Genomic DNA, 24855 nt, shown 5'->3' on the forward strand with positions numbered 1-24855 from the left:
AAAAAAAAATATTATGACCTTTTTTAGGTTTTGAACAACTTTTTAAAAGTTAGATAAGTGCAAACAAGGCTTCTCCAAACCCCTGGCTCAGGTGAGACTAATTTCTCACTGCTACCAGCATGTCCATTATGAGGTCACAATAATACTCTTTTATGTTAGACTGAATTATAAATGAGACAATGAAGATCGAATTAGTTATTGTATAAGATGCGACACTCAGAGTGCCTGAATCTAGCCCCTTTATTCATGTGGAATAGCTGACTTCTGCAGAGCTACACATGGAATAGGGAACTACTTAATCTGAGTAAAGGTCTGGCCCAAAAATAATAACCCATGCAGGGCAGAGACTTGGCATCACACTCAAATGTGTACAGTATGCTTATGTACAGTGATGCTCCTAGAGGGGTTGGCAGTGGTAGAAATTGAGATTAAGAGCCCTGGATCTAACCACATGAACCTCCGCTTTTGAGTTAAAGAACCTGATTCCTTAGCTCAAAGGCTGCAGCCAACTCATCAACCTCTCTACGTGAACTAGATGGAGACTGTAAAGAGTCACGCTGTTTTAGCATGGGCTACACTCACATTGAGATTGGGACAGAGAACCAACGGCTGTCAAAAAAACTCTCACTACTTTGTGCTTTTTTTTTATCCATGCATGGTGCTTAGATATTGCAGCCCTAGAGGTGAAATCCTGGATCCACTGAAGGCAGTGGGGGTTTTGCCATTGAAGTCAGTGGGGTCAGGATTTCACCCATACTCTATAAACGCCAAGAGGGAGGGAGAGTGGCTCTACTTATTTATTTATCTCGTGCTATTTCTGTGCTTTCACTGCCAAAATCAGCCAGGAACTAGCCAGTGCAGAGCTTAAAAAAGAAAATATAATTGGGCAATGGGCCTGAACCACAAACCCAGATCCAAACACCCTGTGGACTTTGGAGAAAATCTAACCCAGATCTGAACTTTGCATGAAACTCTCTCTAGAAATGATGCTTACAGGAAGTTAGCCAAATGTTCTGAACCTATGAAGAAGCTTGGCTAGCGCTTCGGATGAAGATATGAGACAGTGCTTACGTTACCAAAAGTGGCTCACCAGTCTATAGTGAAGATGTTGAGGGTTTTTATCCATCCATCCACCTGGCACCAAAGAGTTTGAAATGATCATTTAAAAAAATGAATGCATTATTATAATTAACAACTGGTATACTTGGAATCTATTGGGAGAAGGTATTGGATGGCATGAGCTGGACAGGATACTCTCCTGCTGTGCCTGTAGCATCACTTCTCCCATTATTTATAAGCAACACAGAACATAAGGGGTGTTACCCAATCCCTATATGGGCTACAGTTAGAAGCTCTTGTTACTCTATGGTTTTAAAGGGCCCATCCCCATACTTGGTTCATCCTTCTCTTCCCCACCTTCTGAGAACAATGTATTATATAACACTGGTGTAATTGAATAGATGCGTTATTGACAATAGCAGAAGTTAGATCGAGTAATGTTTTTTGTGGCTACGACAGAATGTTCTTTCAAGAATTCAAAGAGATAATGTTCCAATTTGTCATCTGACTAGAGAAATAATGATAATTATTCGTTTAACTTCCATCAGGATTTATATCACGCCGTATGTGTTCTGCATACCAGATAAGGCTGATTTATGCTCCGGTCTTGTATCTATCCGGTGTTCTGCTGATACACTGAAGATGCATAATTTTTATTTAGAAGTATAATTGCTTTTCGAAAACTCACATTTAATGGAATCGGGGCCATTTCCCAACAAAGGGTGATCGGCTTACATCATGCTTCATTGTGAAAAATCCGTTACCAACAGATTTATTGCTCATTGTTGTGCAATATTGAGCTAAGTCAGAGAAACGATGGTTATTTAGGGAAGTTGCTTTTGAAATATTTAAACAGTTGTTATTAAAGTTTTTCTATAAGGTCATTGAGATCACATTTAAAAGCTCTTTGAACTTAAGCCATTTTCCAAACAGCTTGGTTGATCATCATCACTAGTATTGGATGTGAATGAAAGGGGTAGCTACACTTGGCCCATGCATCACCGAGAAACATAGAACTCTACCCACGAAATTAATGTCAGTGGTTTAAGATTAGGATCAAACTTTTGATAGTCAGGGATGAAATAACGCTAACCTGGAGGTGGAATAATTTCATGGAGAGTATCTGATATTCATCTCTCCTCACTCTTTTTCAGCAGAGGGAAGGAGTTTGACTCTGAAATGTTTAGACGGGCTCTATAAGAATCCATTCTATTTTGAAAAGCTTTATTTAGACTAGCCTTTTTGTGTGTGTGCGCCTCGAGGCATTTACTTGTCATCCATCATTAGCTTTGTCTAAAGAGCTGCCTTCTGTGAACATGCACTGCGTCAGCGGCATTCAGACAAAAGTGGAGAAAGGTTCGGCTTGCCTTGGTTTGACATGTTCAAAGTGAACTGCTCCACTGCACAGTGGAATGGAAGGTGCAGGGAGGGGAGGTAGTTGGGTGAGGAAAAGAGAATAGGAAAAAAAGTTCCTCTTTATAATGTGTTGCTCCAAAGGAATCTGTTGTGAAAGAATCTGTCCCTCTGGTTCCCTGCCTGGAATCATGCAGCTAGGCTTTTTGTGTGTGTAATAGTAATTATTGGTTTAGTAAAAATTTGTTCTTTTCAGAGAATTCAGATTGCTTTAATTAGCAGCACGATATGTAAAGCAAACCCTGGGTCATCTAAAAGACATCATGACAAGTCAATCTGTCGTGTTATCTCTTAATGATCTATTTTTATTTTTAATTTGACATCTTTCTCTCTAATTTTCTCTCTTTTCTTCTTCCTTTAAAAAGAATGGTTTGAATTCCAGATTGCGTTTACACAGGCCCTGTCACTTAAGCAAATATCTATGCTTTGGGCTAGATCCTACTAGAATGGAGCCCCTCCTGGGAAGTTTTGGGTGACCCCACTGCCTGTTGAAGTCAGAAATGGAGTGTGCTCAGCACCCTGCCAAAACATGACCTTGGTGACAGAAATAGAACAGCAATGGCCCACTGAGCTGCAGGATGTGATGACTGAGTAGAGTAAAGTTGCTGAAACAAGTTCCCTTGCAGATAGTCCTTCCTCCAGGAGCATTTGTTCTAAAGACTGACTCCTCTGCCTGGGGCATGCATTCAAAACGGACTGCATGAGACACACATTATTCCCAGCTGGGGACACAAAGAAGTAAACTGTGGTCATTGAAAACAGCGGTTTCTATAGCCTACCAAGACCTTCTAGCATGCTGAACTGCTGCAGTAGCTAGCTTGGTGCTAACTCTCTCTCTCTAGGTATATTTAGAATATTTTTGCAACTATAGATTTCAGGCATCAGCAGAAACTGAATTTCAACTTCACCTGACAAATACCAAGACATTAAAAATGAGTCTGTTCATTATTGGTCAAGATGGATAAGATGTAAAAAAAAAAAAAAGCAAAACAAAATCGGACACAAACAATCAAATTAAACAATATCCACCCTTTGTGTCAGGATTGCTTCTGTGGCTCTTAAATCATGTATATTTTACAACTGAGTTTAAAATTCATTCCCAAGATTGTCCTCTAATCTAGCTGGATTTTTTCCTCCTTCTGAGATCTGTACCACTGTACTTTTACCTAGTAATTTACATGTATTTTATTCAAGTGGAGTCTGATATCTGTTATGATGAAATTGTCAATGTTCTAATGATTAAATTGATTTTTTCCCCCTTTCCAGAAACAGTATAGCTGCTTCAGCAGTATGTGCCTTCAACCTCAGTGCCATTACTCAGGCGTTTAATGGACCTTTCCGATACCAGGAGAATCCAAGATCCGCATGGCTGCCAACAATAAACCCCGTCCCTAATTTTCAGGTATTTCTGAAGCAGTGTAATTGACTCCAGACCCTTTTAATTTCTCTTTGATGGAACTGTTGTACTGGGTTGATTTTTATAGAATTCAGGACTCCAGGTGGTAGCATGCTGCTGTCCAAGTCACTGATCTATATTTTTCCAGACCGAGAGGGGTAATGGAAAAGTAAGGTTTGGGATGGGTTCTTTTTACTGCTCTAGATCTATCAAAATACTTCAAGATAAAGACTGAAGTAGGTAGGGAGGAAAAGCATGGTCAGTTTTTGGAAGAATCCAGGAATCACTATAAGTATTCAAATGAAGTAGAATGTGGGGAAAAAAATACATATAGGTTTAGCTTTTCATCCAGGAGAAGTAAATGTTTGTTTTTTCATGCAGCATATTCTTAGCCTGTGGAACTCCTTGCCACATGAATTGAGTATATCTCACCAAATCAATTCCCTGACATTGCAGGGGTCTTTAGCATTGGTGCTCCTTTGTCCCTCCTATTCTCTACCCGTAGAGCCTCCTGCCAGCTGTAATACTTTGGTCTAATCCTGGCGGTTGGCCATGGTGTGGGGATGTCTGCATGGTGTTTAGTGGCCTTTGATTTAAAGGAGGTCTGACTGCATGATCTGGCCTCAAACTCTATGACTATGACATTGCTGAGGCTAAGAGCTTAGCAGAATTCAAGAGAAGATAGAACATTTCTATGAATAACAAGAACAGCCAGAGTTATAATAGTAAAAATTTAGAAAATGAACAAGAGTTGTGGAAGGGATACAAATCCTCATTCTGACAGGCAGAAAATAGCCTCTAATTAAAAGAGAGAGGATGAAAATTTTTTGGGGGACAGATTATCCCATAGCTTCCCACTGCAGGGTTTCTTGCACCATCCATTGAAGGTCTCTGTTGATGACCATATTGGGCTAGAAGAACTGAAGAAGGGGAATTCCTGTGCTCCTATTTTAGTATTTCTATATGCTCATCACTATGATATGTGAGTGTCTAGAATGAGAACTTTAAAAGGAGACATATAGACTACCCAAGCATGATTTGCAGATTCAGTAGCTGCAAAATGAAGTTAGACAAATTCAGACTAGAACTAAGGCACATTTTTTTTATCAGTGAGGGTAATTGACCATTGAAACGATTTACCCAGGGATGTGGTGGACTGTCTGTCACTTGAAATCTTAAATCATCTCTTAAATCTTTCAGTCAAGGTATGGTGGTGGGGGCTGTCTTTCTAGCAGATATGCTCTAGCTCGCCTGAATTTATGGGATTTATGTAGGAATTACTGTGACAATCTATGGCCTGAGTTATTTAGAAGACTAGATTATCATAATAGTTCCTTTGGGCCTTAAAATCTAGGCATCTGTGAATTGTGAACTTGCCAGAATCCTGAGTTACAGCTAATTGGCAAAAAAAGGAACAAATTGCAGCTATCCAGATTCACAGTCAGCACAGCACAAATCTTCAGGGAGAGTGAACATGAACTTAATCCCACACCACTGGTTGAAATCCGAGGGGGAGTGTCAGTGTGTCAGGAATCTTCCCTCACATCCTCAGAGTGAATTTCTCTGTGGCACAATGGGGCCTTGTGCTGAATTGGGTAACTAGCTCCCCATCAGTAATGCAGACTACAGGTTCCAACATGCATTGCTCCATCTTGATTGGCTACATTTTGGTCACCCCAATCTAGGTGCACTCAAAACGAAATCTAACTGGAGGCCTGGTCATGCCGAATGCCCTCAATTCCTATCGGGTTTGAAGGGAATTTGGTTTCCCTGAGCAGCAAGTGTGTTTAGCGCTTTGATGGACTGTGCCCTGGGTGAACAGCGGAATGCAAAAATGAGTCTGGAAAAGAGATTTATGTGCTGTGTAAAATATTAGATACAGTGGGGGAGTGAAGAGATTACAGGACCAATATGAGAGTGTTAAAAGATAAAAAAATAAGAAAATGAAAGGAAGGTACATGGCAGATGAAAGGAAGATTGCAAAAAGAGATTAGGATATATTTCAAGTACATAAGGAACAAGAGGTCAGTGAAGGGCCTTTATGAGAAGACAAGGGTAATTTAGTGACAGAAGAGGCAGATATTGCAAAAAAATTAAATTAATTCCTTGATTCAGTGTCCGCTAAGGAAGCTGAGGGAAGGATGCCAGAAAAAAAAAGTCTTCCCAGAGAGGAAGGAGATATACTGAAGGATATAGAGGATCAAGACAGCACAGATAATCAGGAAATTAGAACAAAACAAAATAAAACACAAACAGGAGGATGCTGTGTCAGCATGCAGGCTGCCAATAGAGCAAAAGGGACGAGAGTAGGAAATAAAACGAATAATGATATTCTGCTTGACAAGAGTAGGAAATAAAACTAACAATGACATTCCAACCATCTGGATTCCTCCTTCAGTGATAACCTGGGAAAGAAAAGGCAATAATGGGTAAAAATCAGACTATCGGAAACATGACACATATAGGGCTAGAGAAAGAATGAGAAGGAGATAGCAAAAGAGAGATTTCCAAACTTCTTTAGAAACCAAGGATCAGGCACTGATGAAATAGAAAGGATCTTTCTATTAGAAAATGCTTTCTGTAAGAGTTGAGTCAGAAAACCAATAACTTGGGTATGAGTATTTGGAAAGATGCTGAAGATACTAACCAAAGAGCTAGATCTTCTGCTGGAGTACATCAGCACCAGCCCTATTGACTGCCCTCGATTTCCACCGGTTCACACCAGCTCTGGCCCAAAAAGTTCGTTGCAGACTTCCAGCAGGGATTCACAAAAGGAAAGTTGTGCCCAACCACTGAGAAGAACTTCTTTGTTGTTGCAGTAAACAGTCAAAAATGTGACCCTATTTGGAAAAACATAATTTGCTTATTCCCTAGTATAACTTCTGATCTGTCAAGATCAGTAAATCAGAGGGACAACATAGTCCAGTGGGCTAAGTTTGGGACTGAGCACTAATCTCAATTAATGCCGTTCCCAAATGTCCTTGGGCACAGGACATTTATCAGACTCCCTGTATTTTGTATGGGTTAATGAAAGCCTTCTTGCTTGCCTCACAGTGCTATTGTGAGGACTGAAAGTCCAATGCTATTCCCACTGAAGTCAATAACAAAAGTCACGTTGACTTCAGTGGGAGTATGATTCTGCACAGTTCTTCGAAAATATTAAGTGCTAAGTATTAAAGTATGATATAAAGTGAATTCTGGGACAACTCAGGCATCAGAATGAGGTAACCAGGTTAGTAGACCTGATGCTGCTGGTGAATTGAGGCAAGGAAGCCAACACCTCCACCAAAAGTTCCATTTTGGATGCATGCAGGAGGTGAGGCCTAGCTTGCCAGACCAGTTGAAGCCTGAAGATGGTTGGGCACAGGCTAACCAGTCATCTCCGTGAAGATGTAGGAGTTGGAGAGAGGTTTCAGGTCAACACCCCTGCTACCTCAAGGATTATTTAAAGTTAGGGGAGCAAGCTCGGGAATGCATGTGGAGTAGGCCAGTTGGTGAATTTGGTGTTTTCATACAAAAAGAGTAATTTTGGGGGGAGTACATCTCAGGTTCACATGGACTTCAGGGTGACACTCCAGACAGACATGGGAGAACCTCAGAAAGAGGTTCAGGGATTTCTTATCTCCTCTGAATTTCTTCACCCGTCCTTTAGCTCTTTTTCTCCCCAGTTAGTTTTTAACTCCTGTAGTTTATCTGTAGATGTGCTCAATCTGTGGTGTGTCAAAGGCATAAAATGCCTCCTCTCTGGCCAGTGAACCAGTATGGAGACGCATCTTTATGGGGTGGAAGCATGACCAAAGTTCACTGTAACACTGGCCACTAGGATAAGGGGCCAAATCCTGAAGGCTTCCGTCAAGCACAATTCCCAGTGATGTCAATGAATGTTTTTCCTGAGGAAGGATTGTTTTGAGTGAAGTGCAAATACAGCTGATGAAGTTCTGTCTTCCCTGTTTAGTGTGGGACGCTGAATGACAACAGCCCTAACGAGAACCTGACTGAAAGGATCCTACAGGATGCCCAGCGCTTGTTCCTGATGAATGACGTGGTTCAGCTAGTCTCCGTGGATCCCTATGTCACTCAGGACAGCATGCGATTTTCCAAACTGGTGGTTGATATTGTTCAAGGAAAGGATACTCTTTACCACGTGACGTATATTGGGACAGGTAAGAACATTAGAGCTTAAGCAGATTCAGGCCCCTCATTCAGCGACATAACAGCATGGGAGCCTAATCCTGAGATCGTTACTGTTTGTACTGAGTTCGTACTTCAGGCATAACTCCATGGAAGCTAGTTTTTTCTGAATAAGGAATGGATAAAAACAGAATAGAGCCTTTGAGGTATGACCCTGAGAAAATAGGCCATAAATCCAGAATGTGTAAAGAAGCAAAAGATGTCTTTCTTTTTATTAACACGTATCAACTAATCAAACTAAGGCACAATGGCGGGGAAGGGCAAAGGGCTTGCCCCAGGTAACCGAATTGCTGTGTGATCTTGTGCAAGCTCATTTAACTTCTCCATGCTACAATTTACCTATCTGTAATGATATTTACCTACAGGGTTGTTGGGAGGCTTAATTGTTTGTAACAGTAATGTTTTGCACTTCTATACGCCTGCTATCCTATGATATCAAGAGATGGGTAAGCATTATTATCGTCACATTACAGATGGGGAAACCAAGGCAGACCGTTTCCTAAGGGGAAACAGAGAGTCACTGGCAGACCTGAAATTATAACACAGATCTCTTTACTCCCATTGCCGTGCTCTGACAATTACGCCGTGCTGTAAAGCACCAGAGCCTTGGATAAAGGCAATAAAGAAAGGCAAAGTATTATAAATGGTCGCCTTAACCCATATTCTCACTTGAGATCAAAGTTAAATGGTATATTTTGATTAATCAGAGCATATGGCCAGCCACATGGGTGTAATGTTTTCATCCTTTATTGTGAGAGTGTTGACTTTATAATAAGATATATTGCCTCTGTAAGTATTAGATTAAACTAACATTTCAATATGGAGTCATCCTCTCACTCTGAAGTTACCATCTTCCAGGATTGTGTCATAATTTATGTAACTTTTACCACCACTTACTTTGAAAGTGATTAGCTTTGATATATTCTAGTAGCATTCTTCCTGATTTAAGCCTGCATGCAAGTGATCGTGATGAGAAAACCGTACTTAAAATGAAATATGACATGGTTTTGCCACTTCTACATCTTGATTCCTTAAGTGAAGTGTCCCAGTTACTATGCCAGAAGAAACAGAAGTGGAAGACTTGGATTTGAATTCCATTTGCTTTCTGCCTTCCATTATGTGTGAAGTCATTGTGCTTTATCATCTATTTTCTTACACACATCTGCTTTTCTGGACACTGGTAATAGGCTCTGGAGATTGGAATTTGTTGAAACTGAAACCTTTCAAAGGCTGAGTGGCAGTTAGAGGGAGCCCAGAGCATATTGGATCCTGGAGATTAGGTGTGGTTTTGAACCCAAATCTGAACTGACCCCAAATTTAACTGAGATTAAAACTTCCTGCATGTAGCAGAACTTTGTTGCTAGGAGTAATTTAACTACAATACTGATACAAATAAAATAGCTGTTTGACCAAGAAAGCTTATTCTTTGAACAGATCAAACTTCAAAGATAACAGGCATTGACTAATCTCATTTTTGTTCTGGGTACATATATTGTTCATAGAAAAATGCTAGTTTGACAGCCCCAAAGATGAACTTCTCCCATAGATCCATCAATCCACCAGTTTATCAATCAACAATAGTGTAAGCTTCCATACAAACACTGCTCATTGTCGTTGTAACCTATCTTCCAACTGTAAGGACCACTTTTAGCAGGAGAAGAATCATTTAGACTTCAAATCCATTCAGTCCTTACTATGACCTCTGAGATTTCCAACACGGGCACACCATTTGTTGCGTTTGAGATGAGAAAATCCTGGGCCCAATAAGCCAGTAATAAGCCAGTCAGCAATAAGCCAGTCAGGACACCCAAACACACGAAAGCGAATTGCACCCACATAGCTGACGCAGTTTGTATCACGGATAACAAAAATGTTTTAAAATAGAAGAGGAGTCTTAAAGTGTCTATGTAAATAGCATGTCATTAATCTTTAGTTTTCATGCTAGGGACAAAATTGAATCAATATCTCTAAGATTTACTTGCATCTTGCTTCTTGTTCCATTAGAGTATGGCACCATTTTGAAGGCACTTTCTACCACTAATAGGAGCCTGAGGAGTTGTTATTTAGAGGAAATGCAGATTCTTCCCGACGGTCAACAGGAACCAATCAAGAGCCTCCAAATCCTGCACAGTGACAGGTCACTGTTTGTGGGTTTAAATAATGGAGTGCTAAAAATTCCTCTGGAGAGGTGTTCAGTGTACAGAACAGAAGGGTAAGCAAATTTACTGCTCTGATATATTCCACTCCAGCTTCTAAGGAAAGCACCAGGGAAACATATTCTAATCTGATTCATTTCAGAACGCCTTTTTTCATCACCATGAGAGAGACATAAGATATCCGTGTGTATGTATATCTTGATAGATAGTGCTTATGTCAGCAGCAGTGGGAACAAATGATATTGTTTTTGGTAAATATTAATTAGTCTTCATTAGAAATTAATCACATGTTTACTGAGGAGTAACTTCCAATATTTACCGCTTTACTTGACATTCCAGTGTTGATTTTTTCATCTCCATGTTTCACTTGTAGTTCTTGCTGTCTGAAAGGCTGCAGTATTCTGAATTCCTGATCCTCTCAGCCCATTGTGACTTATAAATGATTGCTTCTCAACCATTTAATAGTGTAGGGTTGGGTTGGGTGGCTACTTTTTGTTCCTTTCAGAAGCCAATATCTCATTAGAACAATGTGTGACATCGTTGGCACCTGGAAAAGTGCTATGGTTGGCTTGCATGTTTTAAAAGAAAATAAAAAAGATTTTCAATGTTCACTCAGAATTGTAATCCACCCAGTGCTGAGTACAGAAGGGTTTGGATGTATGTCTACATAGCCTGCCCCTACCAGGCAAAACAGTGTGATACCGCTGACTGAGACACCCGCTCCTGTAATCTGTTTTCCATCTTCAGTCCTAGAGTTTGCAGTGGGTCCAGCGGTGGGTAATTGCTTGTTTGCGCCCCAAAGGACACTCCTCCCCCTTCACTGCAGCCTTTGCATTGCTTTTCTTGAATATAGAGAGCCTCGTCTGGAATAGATGTTTTCAGTGCATGCCAAAAGGAGGCAGTTCATTAGCATGCTCTAAACTAGCTACCTCTTTTTCAACCTAGCACAGTGGTTCTCAACCTATTTACCATTGTGGGCCACATATGCAGCTCTCTGTGTGTTATGTGGGCTGCATCCACACAATATATATACATACACACTACCTGTATGGCCCTGAGGATGTCACATGGGCCACAGCTGTGTGCTGATTGGGCCGCAAGTGGCGGGTTGAGAAACACTGGCTTGATTCCACAAGGTGAATTTCATGATAGCTTAATTTCTAACTGGATTAAAATGATCAACTAGCTTGTTCTAAGTTGTGTCTGTCTCAATATAAAAACGCCTGTTCTTTCTATTTTTTCTGAGCCTCGTAAGTATAATTATGCCTTTTAGGAAAAAAACCCACTTCAGTCATTTCTTTGAGTTTGACTCAGGAGCAGTGAATATATTAAGGTTTAGGAGTTTGATACAGAAGGCTTTAATATGAGAAGGGAACCAGTGTTGGAAAACATCAACCAATCCTTCCATCTTAATTGCAGATGTTTAAAGGGCCAGAACACAAGGAGCCTTCCTCTTAAGACTGTGCAGGAGAATACAGCTTGAAAGGAATGTACATATGACATGGTTCAATGGAAACCTAATTCTTCCCTCTCTTTCTATTCTTTCATGAAAGATATTCCTGAATTAAACTTGCTGACAATTTATAGAATGTTAATGTTCCCAGTTTCAGGATATAAAAGTAGTTTCCACCATGGGGCCCAGAGTGACCCTTTTATAAAATCAAATGGCCAAGGTTTTCAAGGCTCCCTGAGGTATTTGGACACTCAGTTCCCATTGATGTTGCTTTTAACCATTTGTATTGGAAACAAAAGGCTTTTTGGCCAAGGTTTTCCGAGTTGCGGAAGGGATTTGGATGCTAAGCATTAAAGAAGAACCTATATGGCACTCCACTGAGCAGAGAGAGAGCCAATCCTGTGAGCATTCAAGGATGAGTCTTCCCTAGTAACAGGATGAACCAGGTGATTGATTCCATCATCGTATAACTACCCTAAAAATCATTATTTTCTTCCTGGAAGTCGTGGCCATGACAAACATGCACAGTCTTAGTTATGATACTGGTTTAGTGCTAAAGGTTTTCCCAGTGAGACAGCCTTGTGATAGCCACATCTGGGGCCAATTTCATTCCAGATGCAACATCATTGAATATGGAGCACGGTTTCAATCAGCTGGATCGTCTACTCCTGTGAAAAACCCATAAGAATGGGTTTGGAAGAAGGAAGTGTCTCCTGCGAGCAATCGTGGGTCTCAAACTCAGGCTCCCGCACAGTCGCCATCTGGCAGCTGACTGGCGTACCAGCAAGGCGTGTGGGCTGGTAGACCCTAGCTCACCATAAGCACTGCCCACAAAGTTTCCAATTGGAGGATACGTCTGGCCTCTCCAAATGACTCAGACTCACTGTTGGACCTAGGAGTCACAAGAAGTTGTCCAAGCAATTAGGTGAATCCCTGGCTGGCTGCTACATCAGTTCTGCCTTCTCACCTGACTTATTCTAGATCCCTGCTTCTGTGCCCCACCTCTGGCTACTGACTCCGGCTCTGAGCCTTGGCCCAATTTCTGACTCTGACTTTGACCCTTGGCTTGACTACCGACTCTGGTTCCATCACTGATCTCTGGTTCCTGGCTCCTGCTCAGACCACGTGGCCTGTCCACCTATGTTCAGTCTAGGACAATCTCCTCACAGAGATCCTATCAGGAGGATCAGGGTTTGTTCCTGCATATGGAACAGATTATGGAACCCACCCAGAAACCCCGAGCATCCTGTGGGACCTGACTCTCAGCACAACGGCCCCAGGCTTACTTCCATACCAGCTCAGTGCACCAATGAAGCTGAAGTGGAGCCAGGCTACCAGGTACTCCTTGGCCATGGTTATCCCCTTTCAAGGGGATCACTACCTTGTAGAGAGGAGCTGCAGAAAAGATGACAAATCCCCAGGAATTTCCATAGGGCCAGAGGAGAGGAGATGTGTGTTCCTGTCTCAGCCTGCTCACACCTCACTTTGCTCAGAGAACCCGCTTCATGGACTGGGGGGAAAGGTGACAGTGGCAGTGACAGACACTAGTGACTGAGTCCTTTTTGCCTCATCAGAGTCCCCTCCACACATGGATCAGGGAGACACAACTCTTCCTCCGGTTACCCATCTTTACTCCAGCCTAGTGGTGTACAACGGTTTGGAACACACAGACTCTCACATAAAATCAAAGTCACCATTTGACTTCATGATACAATGTTAAGGTCTATTGCCAGTGGCTGGAAGCTGCCTGAAATCATGGGAGGGCTTTACATTTTTTCCAAGCCAAACCTTGCAGATATCTCTTTCAATGAAATAAAGCACCAGCCCAACTCCTGGTGGGCTGGCAACTCGAATTACAACCAGTTTTTTTATCATATTTTACACACTGTAAAATTAATAGGTCAGGCTAAATAGGAGTACCTGGGATAGGATACACAGAAAAATACTATACTATATGTACTATAAATGTACTATAAATATGCTGGTTGCCAAACAGCGAATACATTCGTACAATGTGGTAAACCAGATTATTTGTGCAGAGAGAGTTGGCCAATGAAAGTGATTTTGCAGGTAATGCAGTGGTGGGTTCTGAGTTCAAAAGAAGATTGGGGGAGGGGGAGAACTCCAGGAGGCTGTCTTGAGATCTGAAGCAATAGAGGGATGGTACATTGCAAAAAACCAAATGGAAACTTACACATCCCCTAAAAAGCCAAGCGGAGCTGGGTTGTATGTATTTAGGTGTTTGTTTTTTTTCTAAGAGAAACTACTTTGTAGGGGATTTCTCAATTTTAGAGTCCTGAAACTTTTCCCGCTTTAACATCCTGGATGTGTTATTTACCAACCTCCTTTATATTTATTTTAGTGCTGAGTTGTTTCAAGAGGGATGTTTTAATTTCATCTGGTGCTTTCCACCTGGCACTTCTCATGGGCTGTGATTTATTGCTTATTGTTGTGTCTATGTTTAATACATGCCAATAAATAATCTCGGAAGCAAGTCATGATTCCTACCCCTCACCTACTTTCTTGACGGTGCTGTGACTTCTTGACTGGCTTCTCAGAAAAACTCTGGTTTCAGCAGTTTTCATAATCTAATCGTTTTGACGGAGGCTTGAGAAGCTTTCAGATGATGAAGATTTCGTGCTTCCCAGGCAGGAATATCACAATGCTGTTTGTTTCCCTTGGCTCTCTCCCACTTTATCAGGAAACTTGTGACTGTTTCGCACCCCAGGGGCTGATTAGGAATCATGTTTGCCAAGTAGTTTTTGGAACCGTATCAGTCTGGGCCCCAGAAAAGGGAAATCAGATCCTATTTTGGAGACAAAATTGATCCTTGCATTGATTAGCTTTGCATTCCGTGCAGGGGGACATGTTATCAAAGTTCAAAAAGAGGGGAAGAGAAGGAAAGTGGGTGGGGGAAAAAAAGTACTTCTGGCATCTCCTTTTACTGTTTGTTTATTGCTGCACATCAACTGGACCTGCTAAATGGTCAGTGATAGTGTTGCACCGTCTCGATGTGGCAGTTGACCCAAAGATATTTCTGGGTGTCTAAATGGTGCTTTCTATCTGTCCGCTGACCTGTCATAATTGGCCTTTGCAATACAGCCAGGCTCAGCAGCAGGGGGACAGGAAGGCAGCTATAATGTCAGTTGCCCAAATTTACAGCTGGACTTGGCTGCAGGGACATTGCCTTGTGCATGTGTGTGTTTTCCTATTGTGTGTTAATGCTGTGGTTCCCCACTTCCACTGGAGAGTATTAGGAGGGTGTCCAATGCATGCCAAACCTACAAATCCTTTTAAACGTGCCATGTTTCTAGACTGCTTTGCTGCGTAGTAGTTTGGCTGGGTTTACGGCTCAGGGTTTTGCTTGTTTAGAAACCTTTTTACTCTCCTTACAATATTAGAAGTTGGTAGAGATGAGTTTAATTCTTGTTTCAAAATACCCCTAAACGTCAGCCCAGGGGTTGGTCTTGGATTCCTGGTTTAAATTTCACAGCTGGCATCCACACAGTATCTAGAACAAGTAAAAACAAAACCCAGGATCTGAAGTTTGGAGTGGTTGGGATTTGTGATCAGGATCCAACGTTAATCATGGGGGCCTATCTCTAGTCTAAGTCAAGAATTATTTAAAGGGAGAGTAAGATAATTATTTCATGTTGGGAATCAGTGAGGAAGGTGGGAAAGTGAGGCCAGCACTAACACAAGGAGCTTTGTGGTCTATGTGAACTCCCCCTTCCCCAGCATCTATCCAGAGTGTACATTCAGTGCAGCAGGTTACTGATTGCAAGTCAGCCAACCGCGTTCAGGACAAGGAACAAAAGCGAAGCTGTAGTAATGCTTTAGTGACCCGTTTAGAACAGCAAGAATGAAGCATGGTTGGAGACCAGACTGGAAGGTCTCTCCAACACCATTGCTGCTCCCACTCCTGCCAGACATTATTATACTGTAATTTTTATGGATCATCATCGTCGCCTGGTCCCCCCCCTGCACCATCCCCCATAATTGTCTGCAGTTCATAAGAAGCAGTGATACTTTCCATGCACTGTGGAGTCTTGGGAAAAGGCCAGTTTATTATCCACATCTGCTGCTAAAGATGCATCTTTCTCTGTACAATTGTGTTCGCTTCTTCAGTTGTGAATCTCTTGGGCCTTACACCAGTTTGGCAGCAGAATAATAGCATCACTGTTAAAATATTCCTCATTTACACTAGCATAACTGGGATGAGAACCAGGCCCTCTTAGCATGCAGTTGTGACTCTCTCTTGTCTTTTGACCATGTCAGTGTGAGTTTTACATTGCTTGCTTGGTTTTACATGCCCCTTGGCTATGTTGCTTAATGAAAAGCCAGCAAAAATGCTAATGCTTGACTGACTACTACTCTCATTTGCTGACGTGGGATCTGCATGAGGAACACAATTCACCTCAAAACCGCTATGGGCCAATGATCAGACAACTGAATACACGTGGGTGAGCAACTCCTGGGGCAGCTTTGGAGGGGAACGTTGGACGAGGAGAAAGGGCAGTATAAAAGCATCCAAGCAGTGTAGTGGTCTCTCACTCATTCTCTCTTTCTCACTACAGGTCAAATAAAAGTTCCAAAGGTGGTCACTAAGGCCCAGATCCTCCAAGAGATTTAGGCTTCTAACTGGCATTGAAATCTCTGGGAGATAGGTCCCTAAATAGCTTTGAGGATCTGGGCCAAGGCCACTAGACATTTTAAGTGAAAGATTTGTGGTTTTGGATGTTTAAAACAAACAAACAAACAAACAAACAAACAAACAAAACTTCAAAAAGTGAGATGCAAAATCCCCTGAAACAAAAAGGTGAGCTACTTGAATGTAGCGTAGTAAAGATGCAGTCATTACAAGCCTGCTAGATTTCAGGAAAGCAAATATTGGGGAATTCAGAAATCAAGTGAGTAATGTGCAATGGAAGGAGGTATTAAAAATGCTGAGTGGAAACCACAGAGGAATCCAAAAGCATCATAATTAAGGCGCAGCAGCTCCCATTGTGACACTGATGGCCAGATTTTTGCTGAACTCTCTTGAAAATACAGCTGATTATTTTGATACTGAAATGGGAGCTGAGCGTTTTTGAAAATCTGGTTCTTTAATGACTATAAAAATTGCTGAGATATTGAACTCCTTCTACACGTGTGTGAGAGGATAAAGAGAAGTAGTAAGGAGGACCTTGTGAAAATAACTATTGTTGAAAAGCAGGAAAGGGAAAATCTGAACCACCTCTTTCCATCTGGTTTGGTTGACATGGACACTGTAGGATTAAGGAAACTAGCTACTTGCTATACCACTGATAATTAATTTGAAAAGCCTTGGAAACGTCAAAGAAGGAAAGAAGGATGATCAGGACAAATACTCTCCCATAAATCCACCCACGATCCCCAGTGATAGAATGGGGTAAATTGTGAGAATGAAATCCTGGCTGAATTTAAGTGAATGGCAAAACTCCCATCGACTCATTGGGCCAGCCTTTCACCTCAGGGTATGTCTGTACTGCAATTAGACGCCTGCAGCTAGCCCATGCCAACTGGGTTGGGCTAAGGGGCTGCTTAATTGCAGTGTAGATTTTTGGGCTCAGGATGGAGCCTGGGCTCTAGGACGCTCCCACCTCTCAAGGCCCTACGCCCGGGCTCCAGCCTGAGTCTGAACATCTACACTGCAATTAAACAGTCCGTTAGCCCAAGTCCTGCGACCCCGAGTGAACTGGCACGGGCCAGCCATGGATTTTTAATTGCCATGTAGCGTACCCCTATAGAATAACAAGCAGAACTACAATCAGTAAGTTACATGGATTTACAAAGAATAAAACTTGGTAGATGAATTTGATTGCTTTTGTCTATAGTAGTAGAAAGTTAGACCCCCATACTGCAAACACTTATGCACATGCTTAGCTATAAGCAGATGAGTAGTCCTATTTAGTATAAGAAATCTAGTCATGTACCTAAAGTTAAGCACCTCCATCGTAGTTTGCAGGATCTGGACCTTCGTGGTTGAAGAATGAGATAGATGTAATGTGCTTGGATTGTAAAACATTGGATACTGTATCTCATGAAAGCTTAGTTCAAACTGTCTGGGAGAAAAACATTGTCATGTGGATCTAAAATTAATTAAAAGACCATAAATAAAGGGCCTGGGTAAGTGGTAATGAAGCAAGTTGGGGTTAGTTTCTAGTGAGGTACCAGAGAAATTGGCATTAGGTTCCATCTTATTTAAAATTATCTTTATGACATGGAAGAAAATAGCATGCTTTGCGCATGATACCAATGTGTGAGAGAATCACAAAGAACAGTGATCAGAGAAATAAGTATCTGCATAGAAAGCTAAGATAGATTGAGTTTGGGGAGAAAGCCTGGACAGAGGTTTGTGGTGGTGGTTGAGTTAAACATGAAAAACCAAATAGGAGGAATTCAAGATTTTGTGCAGTGTGTGTATGCTCTGCTGAGAGCAGGGTGTGATCTCTGCCTATTTATAGAGATGTGTTTGTTGAATAATCTCCCTAGGGCCATGGCAAAAGCCCCATCACTTGGGACATTTAAAATACAGTAGAGTGGATAGAACCCTAAGAAACAATCCATAAAAAATAATCCCGCAGTGGCTGGAAAATACACTGGGCAATTTGATAGATCTGTCCAATTTCTGACTTCTGTGATTCTATAAACTCAATTTATAAAGCTGTATTTTTATGCTGACTTTAATATGATCTCTCATGCACTAGCAAACTATCACTGCAGAGGTAGAATTCAGTGACCATATTATGCAATAGCCGAAGCCCAGGTTTATGCAGCTCCTGAAAAAAGAGACGTTATAATAACTGAGCAAGACGAAGGTCACTTAAGAATGAGCCCAGTAAAATGAGCTAATTTCAGGGCTCACTGGCTTTTGTTTTCTCATTGTCATCTCTTTGTTGCCAATTTGTTTTGGGATGCTTTGGTGTTACTAGATTTTTTTAAAGCACACTGCACTTGTGACCTGGCTGGCTCAGAAGATGCAGAATAGCTTAGAAGATGGATCTTTTTGTTATACTTAGAAAAGACTAGCAGGATCTTATTCAGGGGGGACAAGGCAATATGCCACATTTATTGTACATGTAAGAAAATCAAAAAGCAGTCACAGTCACACACACATTCATAAGGTTCTGCAAGCTGGTGTGATATAATTACCAGTCCTTTTATGCATTGCTTGAGCCAGCCTAGTGGCCAACTAGGCTGGGCACGAGGAGGGAGCCAGGCCTCTGTCAGACATGAATCTGATGCTCCAAGATGATAATTGCAGAATGAGACCCAAAGTTTCCATGTTTTTACCCATCTTTTATACTTACTGGCTCTCATGTGATTCTATGGGTCTGGCTGTGTCATGCTGCCTCTGGGTTGAGTATAGTTGTTAATAGTTGTTAATTGAAAGCATGACTATTCTCTTATTTCTATACTTTCTTTGTTCCCAGGGTGGATCCTTCTGTACTTCAGGGTCGTTAATTTGCAATTTAGGGTCGTTGATAGGTATTCTTCGGGCTCCAGGGTTAGGGTGGCAGTCGTGTCTTCATCCCCCTTTCTGTTGTTAGAGCTGTTTAGGTTCCTGTCTTTTTATGCCCTGCACATACATTCCTTACTCACACAAAGAGAATTTATCATGATATTTTTAGGTTCAGTAGTACAAGTTTTCAGGAAAGAGCTCATTGCAAGAAACTAACAAGATGGAGTCCACTTATGCCACACTAAACAGTACTATACCATTACCGTAAACATTTCTCTATACCTCTATCTTACTCATACAATAGAACAAGGAGTCTACATCTGATTGGTCTGCACAGCTCCTGAGGAGTCCTTACACTTTCACCTTTAGCTAACTGGCTTGAGTCCAGCCCAGTTCTGTGGTGTCTTGAACTCATTGCCATCTGATGACGGCTTGGTGGGCTCTGTGAAATTAGTCTCAGTCCTGTGCTGATTGACAGTGAGCATGCAGTTTTCTTGGAACGTACCATGTTAGGATGGCTTTGATGCTACCGTAATATAAATAATATTAATAACAAAATGCTATAAACAAGTCCCAGGGGATTCATCCATTGCGGTCTTGAGTCCTTACATCTTGGGCAACTATAATTTCATATTATTTGTAGCACTCTCAGTTTTTTCAACACTGTCCTATAGAAAGATGCAGTCCCTGCATCAAAGATCTCCGTTGACCGCTTGCTTCATATCTCAAATTTCCTGTCTGCTTACAGCCAGGCCTGCAGTGAGAACTGACAGACACTGTCATATTCAATATGCACCCTTGATTGCAGGAGCCATGGTTAAATATCCAGCTGCATAGTGGCTGGGGAATTTGGCTTTTTCTTTTGGAGATATACTGGTTGTTGGGGTTTTCTCTACAGCATCAGCGTAGTGTGTAAAAGATGTATATATAATTCATCATCAGAATCAAACACATAATAGTGATAGTTATTTATATTTATATAGTGTCTTTCATGCCAAAGAATCCCAAAGCAATAGCTTTGTGTGAAAAATATAGGCACCCATTTCGTCTACCACTGAAAATTAGCCACTTCTCAGGTGGAACACATCAGCTCCCAGGAACACCACACAGCTGTTTTGGACAGGCACTAAAAACATACGGGGTGAATATGAAGAAAAATTTCCTGATAGTGAGATCAGTTACTGTGTAGAATAATCTGTCAAACTAAGTAAACGAAGCCTTGTGACCTGGGACACTGACAACTAGACAGGAGAAAGTGATGGAGAACATACTGAAGGGATGGTCTTGCACTTGTCTAGTGTAGGTACCATCCGGCAGTGGGCAAGGGATGAACTAGATCCACAAGGGAGAGATTATATGGCCTAGCATTTCTCTGAACTCTCTAATTTCTGTTATTCTACAGATACTCTCTCCAGCTGAATCGGCAGAAGGCAATTTTTTTGAGCAGAAAGTAATTATACAAAGTTGGACAAAACAAGCTCTCATGAAAGAGCTGTTCGAATAGGGATTGCTTTGTGCAGCCTTGGTGAAAATTGTGGATTGTTTTCAGACTCTTTCAAAGTCATTTGCTCCTGCAGTCTTTCTTCTTGATAATGCTCATCTCAGCTTAGGTGTGAATCAGCAGCATCTTCTGGAGGTTGCCTATAACATCTTCATTTTTCCTTGTTATTGAGAGCAAACACATTTCTTTTCCCTCCAGCTACCGCTTCTGCTATGCTCCCAAGCCAGTAAATTGCAGGAATTCACTTCATTCTTAGGAGGATGAAATCTGAAATTGCAAACCCAAAATGCAGAGGCAAAGTACCAGCCTCACTGGCATCCTGGCATTTAACAACACAGAGCAGCTGTAGGGACTAACACTTCAATTGGCAAATTTGCCGATGCTGTTTTTCTAAAGGACCTCTAACCACTCTGCCTTTTTTCTTTGGGTGTGTCCGCCCCACACTGCAGTCTGCCTTTTGTATAAGAAATGTTGTCTTTGTATATTTCAAGGCCAGAAGTGACCACTGTGATCCAGTCAGCCCTCCTGTATAACATAGGCCATAGAACTTTCCCAAAATATGCTCTAGGAGTTTTCTATTATTGCTAAAGTCTTGTGAGTTTAGGAAATGGATTGTGCTTCAACATATGGACAAATACACTCCCTATTGAGGAATTCCTTCTTGCTACCCCTCTCTTTAGGACTTGCATAATATCTGCATTTCCTTGTGGATGACTGATCCCATATCTGGTAGTCAGAGGCCCACTGACTTTCCATTTTTATTAGAGGTCAGTTTTTCTGGGCAAGGTGACAGGAGTTTTTAATAGTGTTTATAGAACAGTGCTTTTTTTTTTTTTTTTTTTTTTTTAATAACCTGTTTTACTGATACAAACGTAAATCCAGATTTAATCAGAATTTTCTCAGGATAGCATTAATCTTCACATCTGAATAAATACAATGTTGTTCTATTTCATGTCTTTAATAAAAACCAAACCCTACCCAATAAAGAACTCATTGTCCCTAAGCAGTGATGGAAAGGGATGTCAGGGAGTAAGAAATGCAATAACTTCTTGTGTAGATTGTGAGAGGCCGTAAACTATAAAATCACAATCAATTATGGAGATATTGAAAATGTTGGGGTACAAATGGAAAGTAGCAAAGATAAAGCCATGTCACGGTCTATGGTGTGGAAAGGGAAACAAGCCAAAATTGCCTACAGAAGTCATGCATCTATTCACTATTACTTTCAAATAAGTTAGATGTGTTTTGGATTTTAAATGCCCTGTGAGGTAGTTTAATTTCAGAAGTCCTTTTTCCATATGAGGGTTTAATTTATGTGGTTAAAACACATCATGTGCAAAGTGGAAATCACTGAAGCTAGTGGTGTGTGGGTGATAAATTTCACACACACACTTCTCTGTCTTTGTGGCCTGACACCATGCACTGAAATACTGAACCTCATCTATCCAGTGTAAATGCTACTGTCACCCTACCCACTGTGGTCTAGGGGCTGGTTTCCATCTGAGCAGTATCCTACTTGGCAAGTAGTCCCATTGATTACTTGAGAGGTAAGGTCCTACTCCAAATGAATAATGATAAAAATGATAAAATCTGGCTCTGAATGTGTCACATTGTTAGGCAGAAAAATTAAGTTGCAACTTGACCAGCGTCTGACTACATCAACTCAGTTCCACTCCACTTGTCTGTTCAGTGGGAAAGATAATGGATTTGTACAGCTCACTAGTCCATCTCTGTGGGTTTAAATTTTTAAAGGTATCAAAATTATAGGGATTGTTTGAGTTGGTTTTTCTTTTTAATCGTATTTTCATAAGCTGTGAACATCCTTTGATTCTGACTCTGCTCTCTTCACGCCATCTGGTTTTAGGAAAGACAAAGGTCCAGTCTTCTGTGCGTGGGTTATTGAGACTGTCAGGAATTATGATTTGGTTGGCTGGAAACTAATATGATTATTTGTTTAGTTCATCCCCTCTGCAGGTTGATGTTAATGGGACAATAAGCAAACCTTGTCAGGAAATGCCGGGCTGTGAAACACAGTCTTATGCTCATAGCTGACAGACACCTTATTGCTTACAAAATGCTCTCCTCTTTGCATTAGTCAGGTTGCTCTGTGATTGGAACCTATTAATGTGGACTCCTAACATCTCAAAATAAAGTTCTATATTGTAACTCAAAGGGTTCTGGCTTCCACCGCCTTCTGTGACTTCAAGTTCAGTATCAGTCCCCAGTCTAACTTCAAACAAAGGAATCACATAAACCATGTTCCCCCACCCTGGGCTTAATAAAAATCTTATGTCCCTCCTCTGTTTTTTCTCAGCAACCTGCCCCTTGATTAGGGTGGCTCCCGTGGGCCTTCCTTAACCCTAGACAATCTCCCAGAGATTGTCATGAATCATAACCTGTGCCGCTCCATAGCCCCTTGGCTTTTTTCAGCCTCAGTTTCTTGGCTTTTTTCATCCTCACTTCATTCCTCATCCCCTGCCATTTATACAGGATGTGTCCACAGGCCTGCTCCCCAGGACCTTCCTTCCTGGAGCCTTTTCCCTACTGCAGGGACTATTATAAGAGACTATCCCTTCCTGGCAGTTTTCCGTTGACACCCCTCCCCTGTAGCTCTTTATAAGGAGCACCTGTCCCCTGCTCAGTTGGACTGATTAGCGAACAAGACTAGTTGGTCCCACACCTGTGGCCCTTAAAGGGTCGTGCCAGCCTGTTACACCCTCTCTAACCCACCTTCCAGAATTCGCAAAATAAAGAGAAAGCGTGAGGAAGAGGAAAATGGAAAGAGAGACGAAGAGCATGAGGAGAGCAAGAGCATCCTGCTGAATTGTTGGAGAGCCGTAGCTAAATATCTGTTGGTGTAACTGTTGTGTGGTTGCTTTGGGACTCTTGGTACAGAAGAGCACGTTTGCTTGTTGTCTCTCCCGTAGTAAGCAGAAGAGAGGGAAGACGTTACAGTAATTTTTGTTTTCCTTGGGTCTGTCGAAGCCCGATCTCTTGGGTCTGTTCTATTAATTGTAAAGGTCTATTTATTACACAGTCTAAAGCTTTCATCTGTCAGGAAAAACTGACCAAAAGATGAATAATCTTGTGGCATCAGCAAATTAGAGGCTGGACTGGAAACTTTTGAACTAGAGAGGTTTAAACTTTAATGAAGATTTTAAGGGAGAAATTGTTCAGTCGGTAAACAAGAGTTCCCAAGTGTCCATGTCACCTACATCACTGGGCTGCTGCTGAGTCTTTGCACTGCTCTCTGGAATACCTAAAGAGGGAAAGGAGCCTCCGCTCTAGTCCTGCGGGCTGCCGCCGGGAATATTAGTTGGCGGCTTCTTCATGGAGACGTGAGCATGGGTGAGTACCTGGTGTGGTTCATGACCTCCCCGACACCTGGTCCTTTGGTGGTGAGAGGGCGACCCTGGTACACATTTATATCAAGGATGTCAGGTTGCAGCCTTTCTTTTGGCTCATCCAGAACCTACTCTCCCAATTTTGGCTGCATTTCTCCCCATGCCTCCTGATTTACGCACACCGTATCCCAGTGTTTCAATATGTGCACATTGGAATCAATATTCCGTTAAGAGACCACTGTGTTCACAGGTCAGATGTTTTTCGGTGTCATTTAACTCCTATTTTGGGACAGTCTGTAGTAAAACTCAGTCCCCTAAAAACAAACCCCACAACAACAGCAACAAAACGACTCTGAAGGGCCCACTGGTTTTCATTACTTTGAGAGAGAAATTCTCAAGCTGTGGTCTGCACAGAGGTGATTGGCCACACAGTGCTGGCTCCTCCTCCTTGTTTTCAGACAGTAAACTGCACTGTAAGGGGATGAAGATACACAGATGCTTTCCCAAGAAGCAGCTGCTGTAGGGACATCATGTGATTGGGAGTGGGGATGGGTGGCTGGCCCTAGGTAATTATGGAATAAGGATAGGAGACTGATACTGAGTGGTGAGGAATGGGGAGGGGAGACTGGGCCTGATTGATTGGGGGTGGGGCGTTTGCAGAGCCTAGGCAATTGAGGAATGGGGGCAGGAGGTAGGGCCTGGTGAAGAGAGGGGGGGTGGAGCCTGGACAATTGAGTGGAGAGAGGAGGCGTGGTCTGGGCGATGAGAAGGGGAAGCTGAGCCTTGATCAATTCATAGAATCAAAGAAGATTAGGGTTGGACAGGACCTCAGGAGGTCATCTAGTCCAACCCCCTCCTC

General features: G+C 41.9%; 1 protein-coding gene across 1 annotated transcript in view; it reads left to right on the top strand.

The window, feature by feature from the left end:
* SEMA5B (semaphorin 5B) overlaps positions 1-24855 on the top strand; it is a 150598-nt gene that overhangs the window by 72847 nt on the left and 52896 nt on the right. The window contains exons 8-10 of the mRNA XM_067549633.1: positions 3739-3874; positions 7824-8031; positions 10064-10271. Of these exons, the coding sequence (XP_067405734.1) occupies positions 3739-3874; positions 7824-8031; positions 10064-10271 (552 nt within the window). The remainder of the gene's footprint in view (positions 1-3738; positions 3875-7823; positions 8032-10063; positions 10272-24855) is intronic.

The sequence above is a fragment of the Emydura macquarii genome, unplaced genomic scaffold (genome assembly GCF_026122565.2).
Source record: "Emydura macquarii macquarii isolate MOO-44397 ecotype Brisbane River unplaced genomic scaffold, CSIRO-AGI_Emac_v2 contig_1253, whole genome shotgun sequence".
Lineage (NCBI taxonomy): Eukaryota > Metazoa > Chordata > Testudines > Chelidae > Emydura > Emydura macquarii.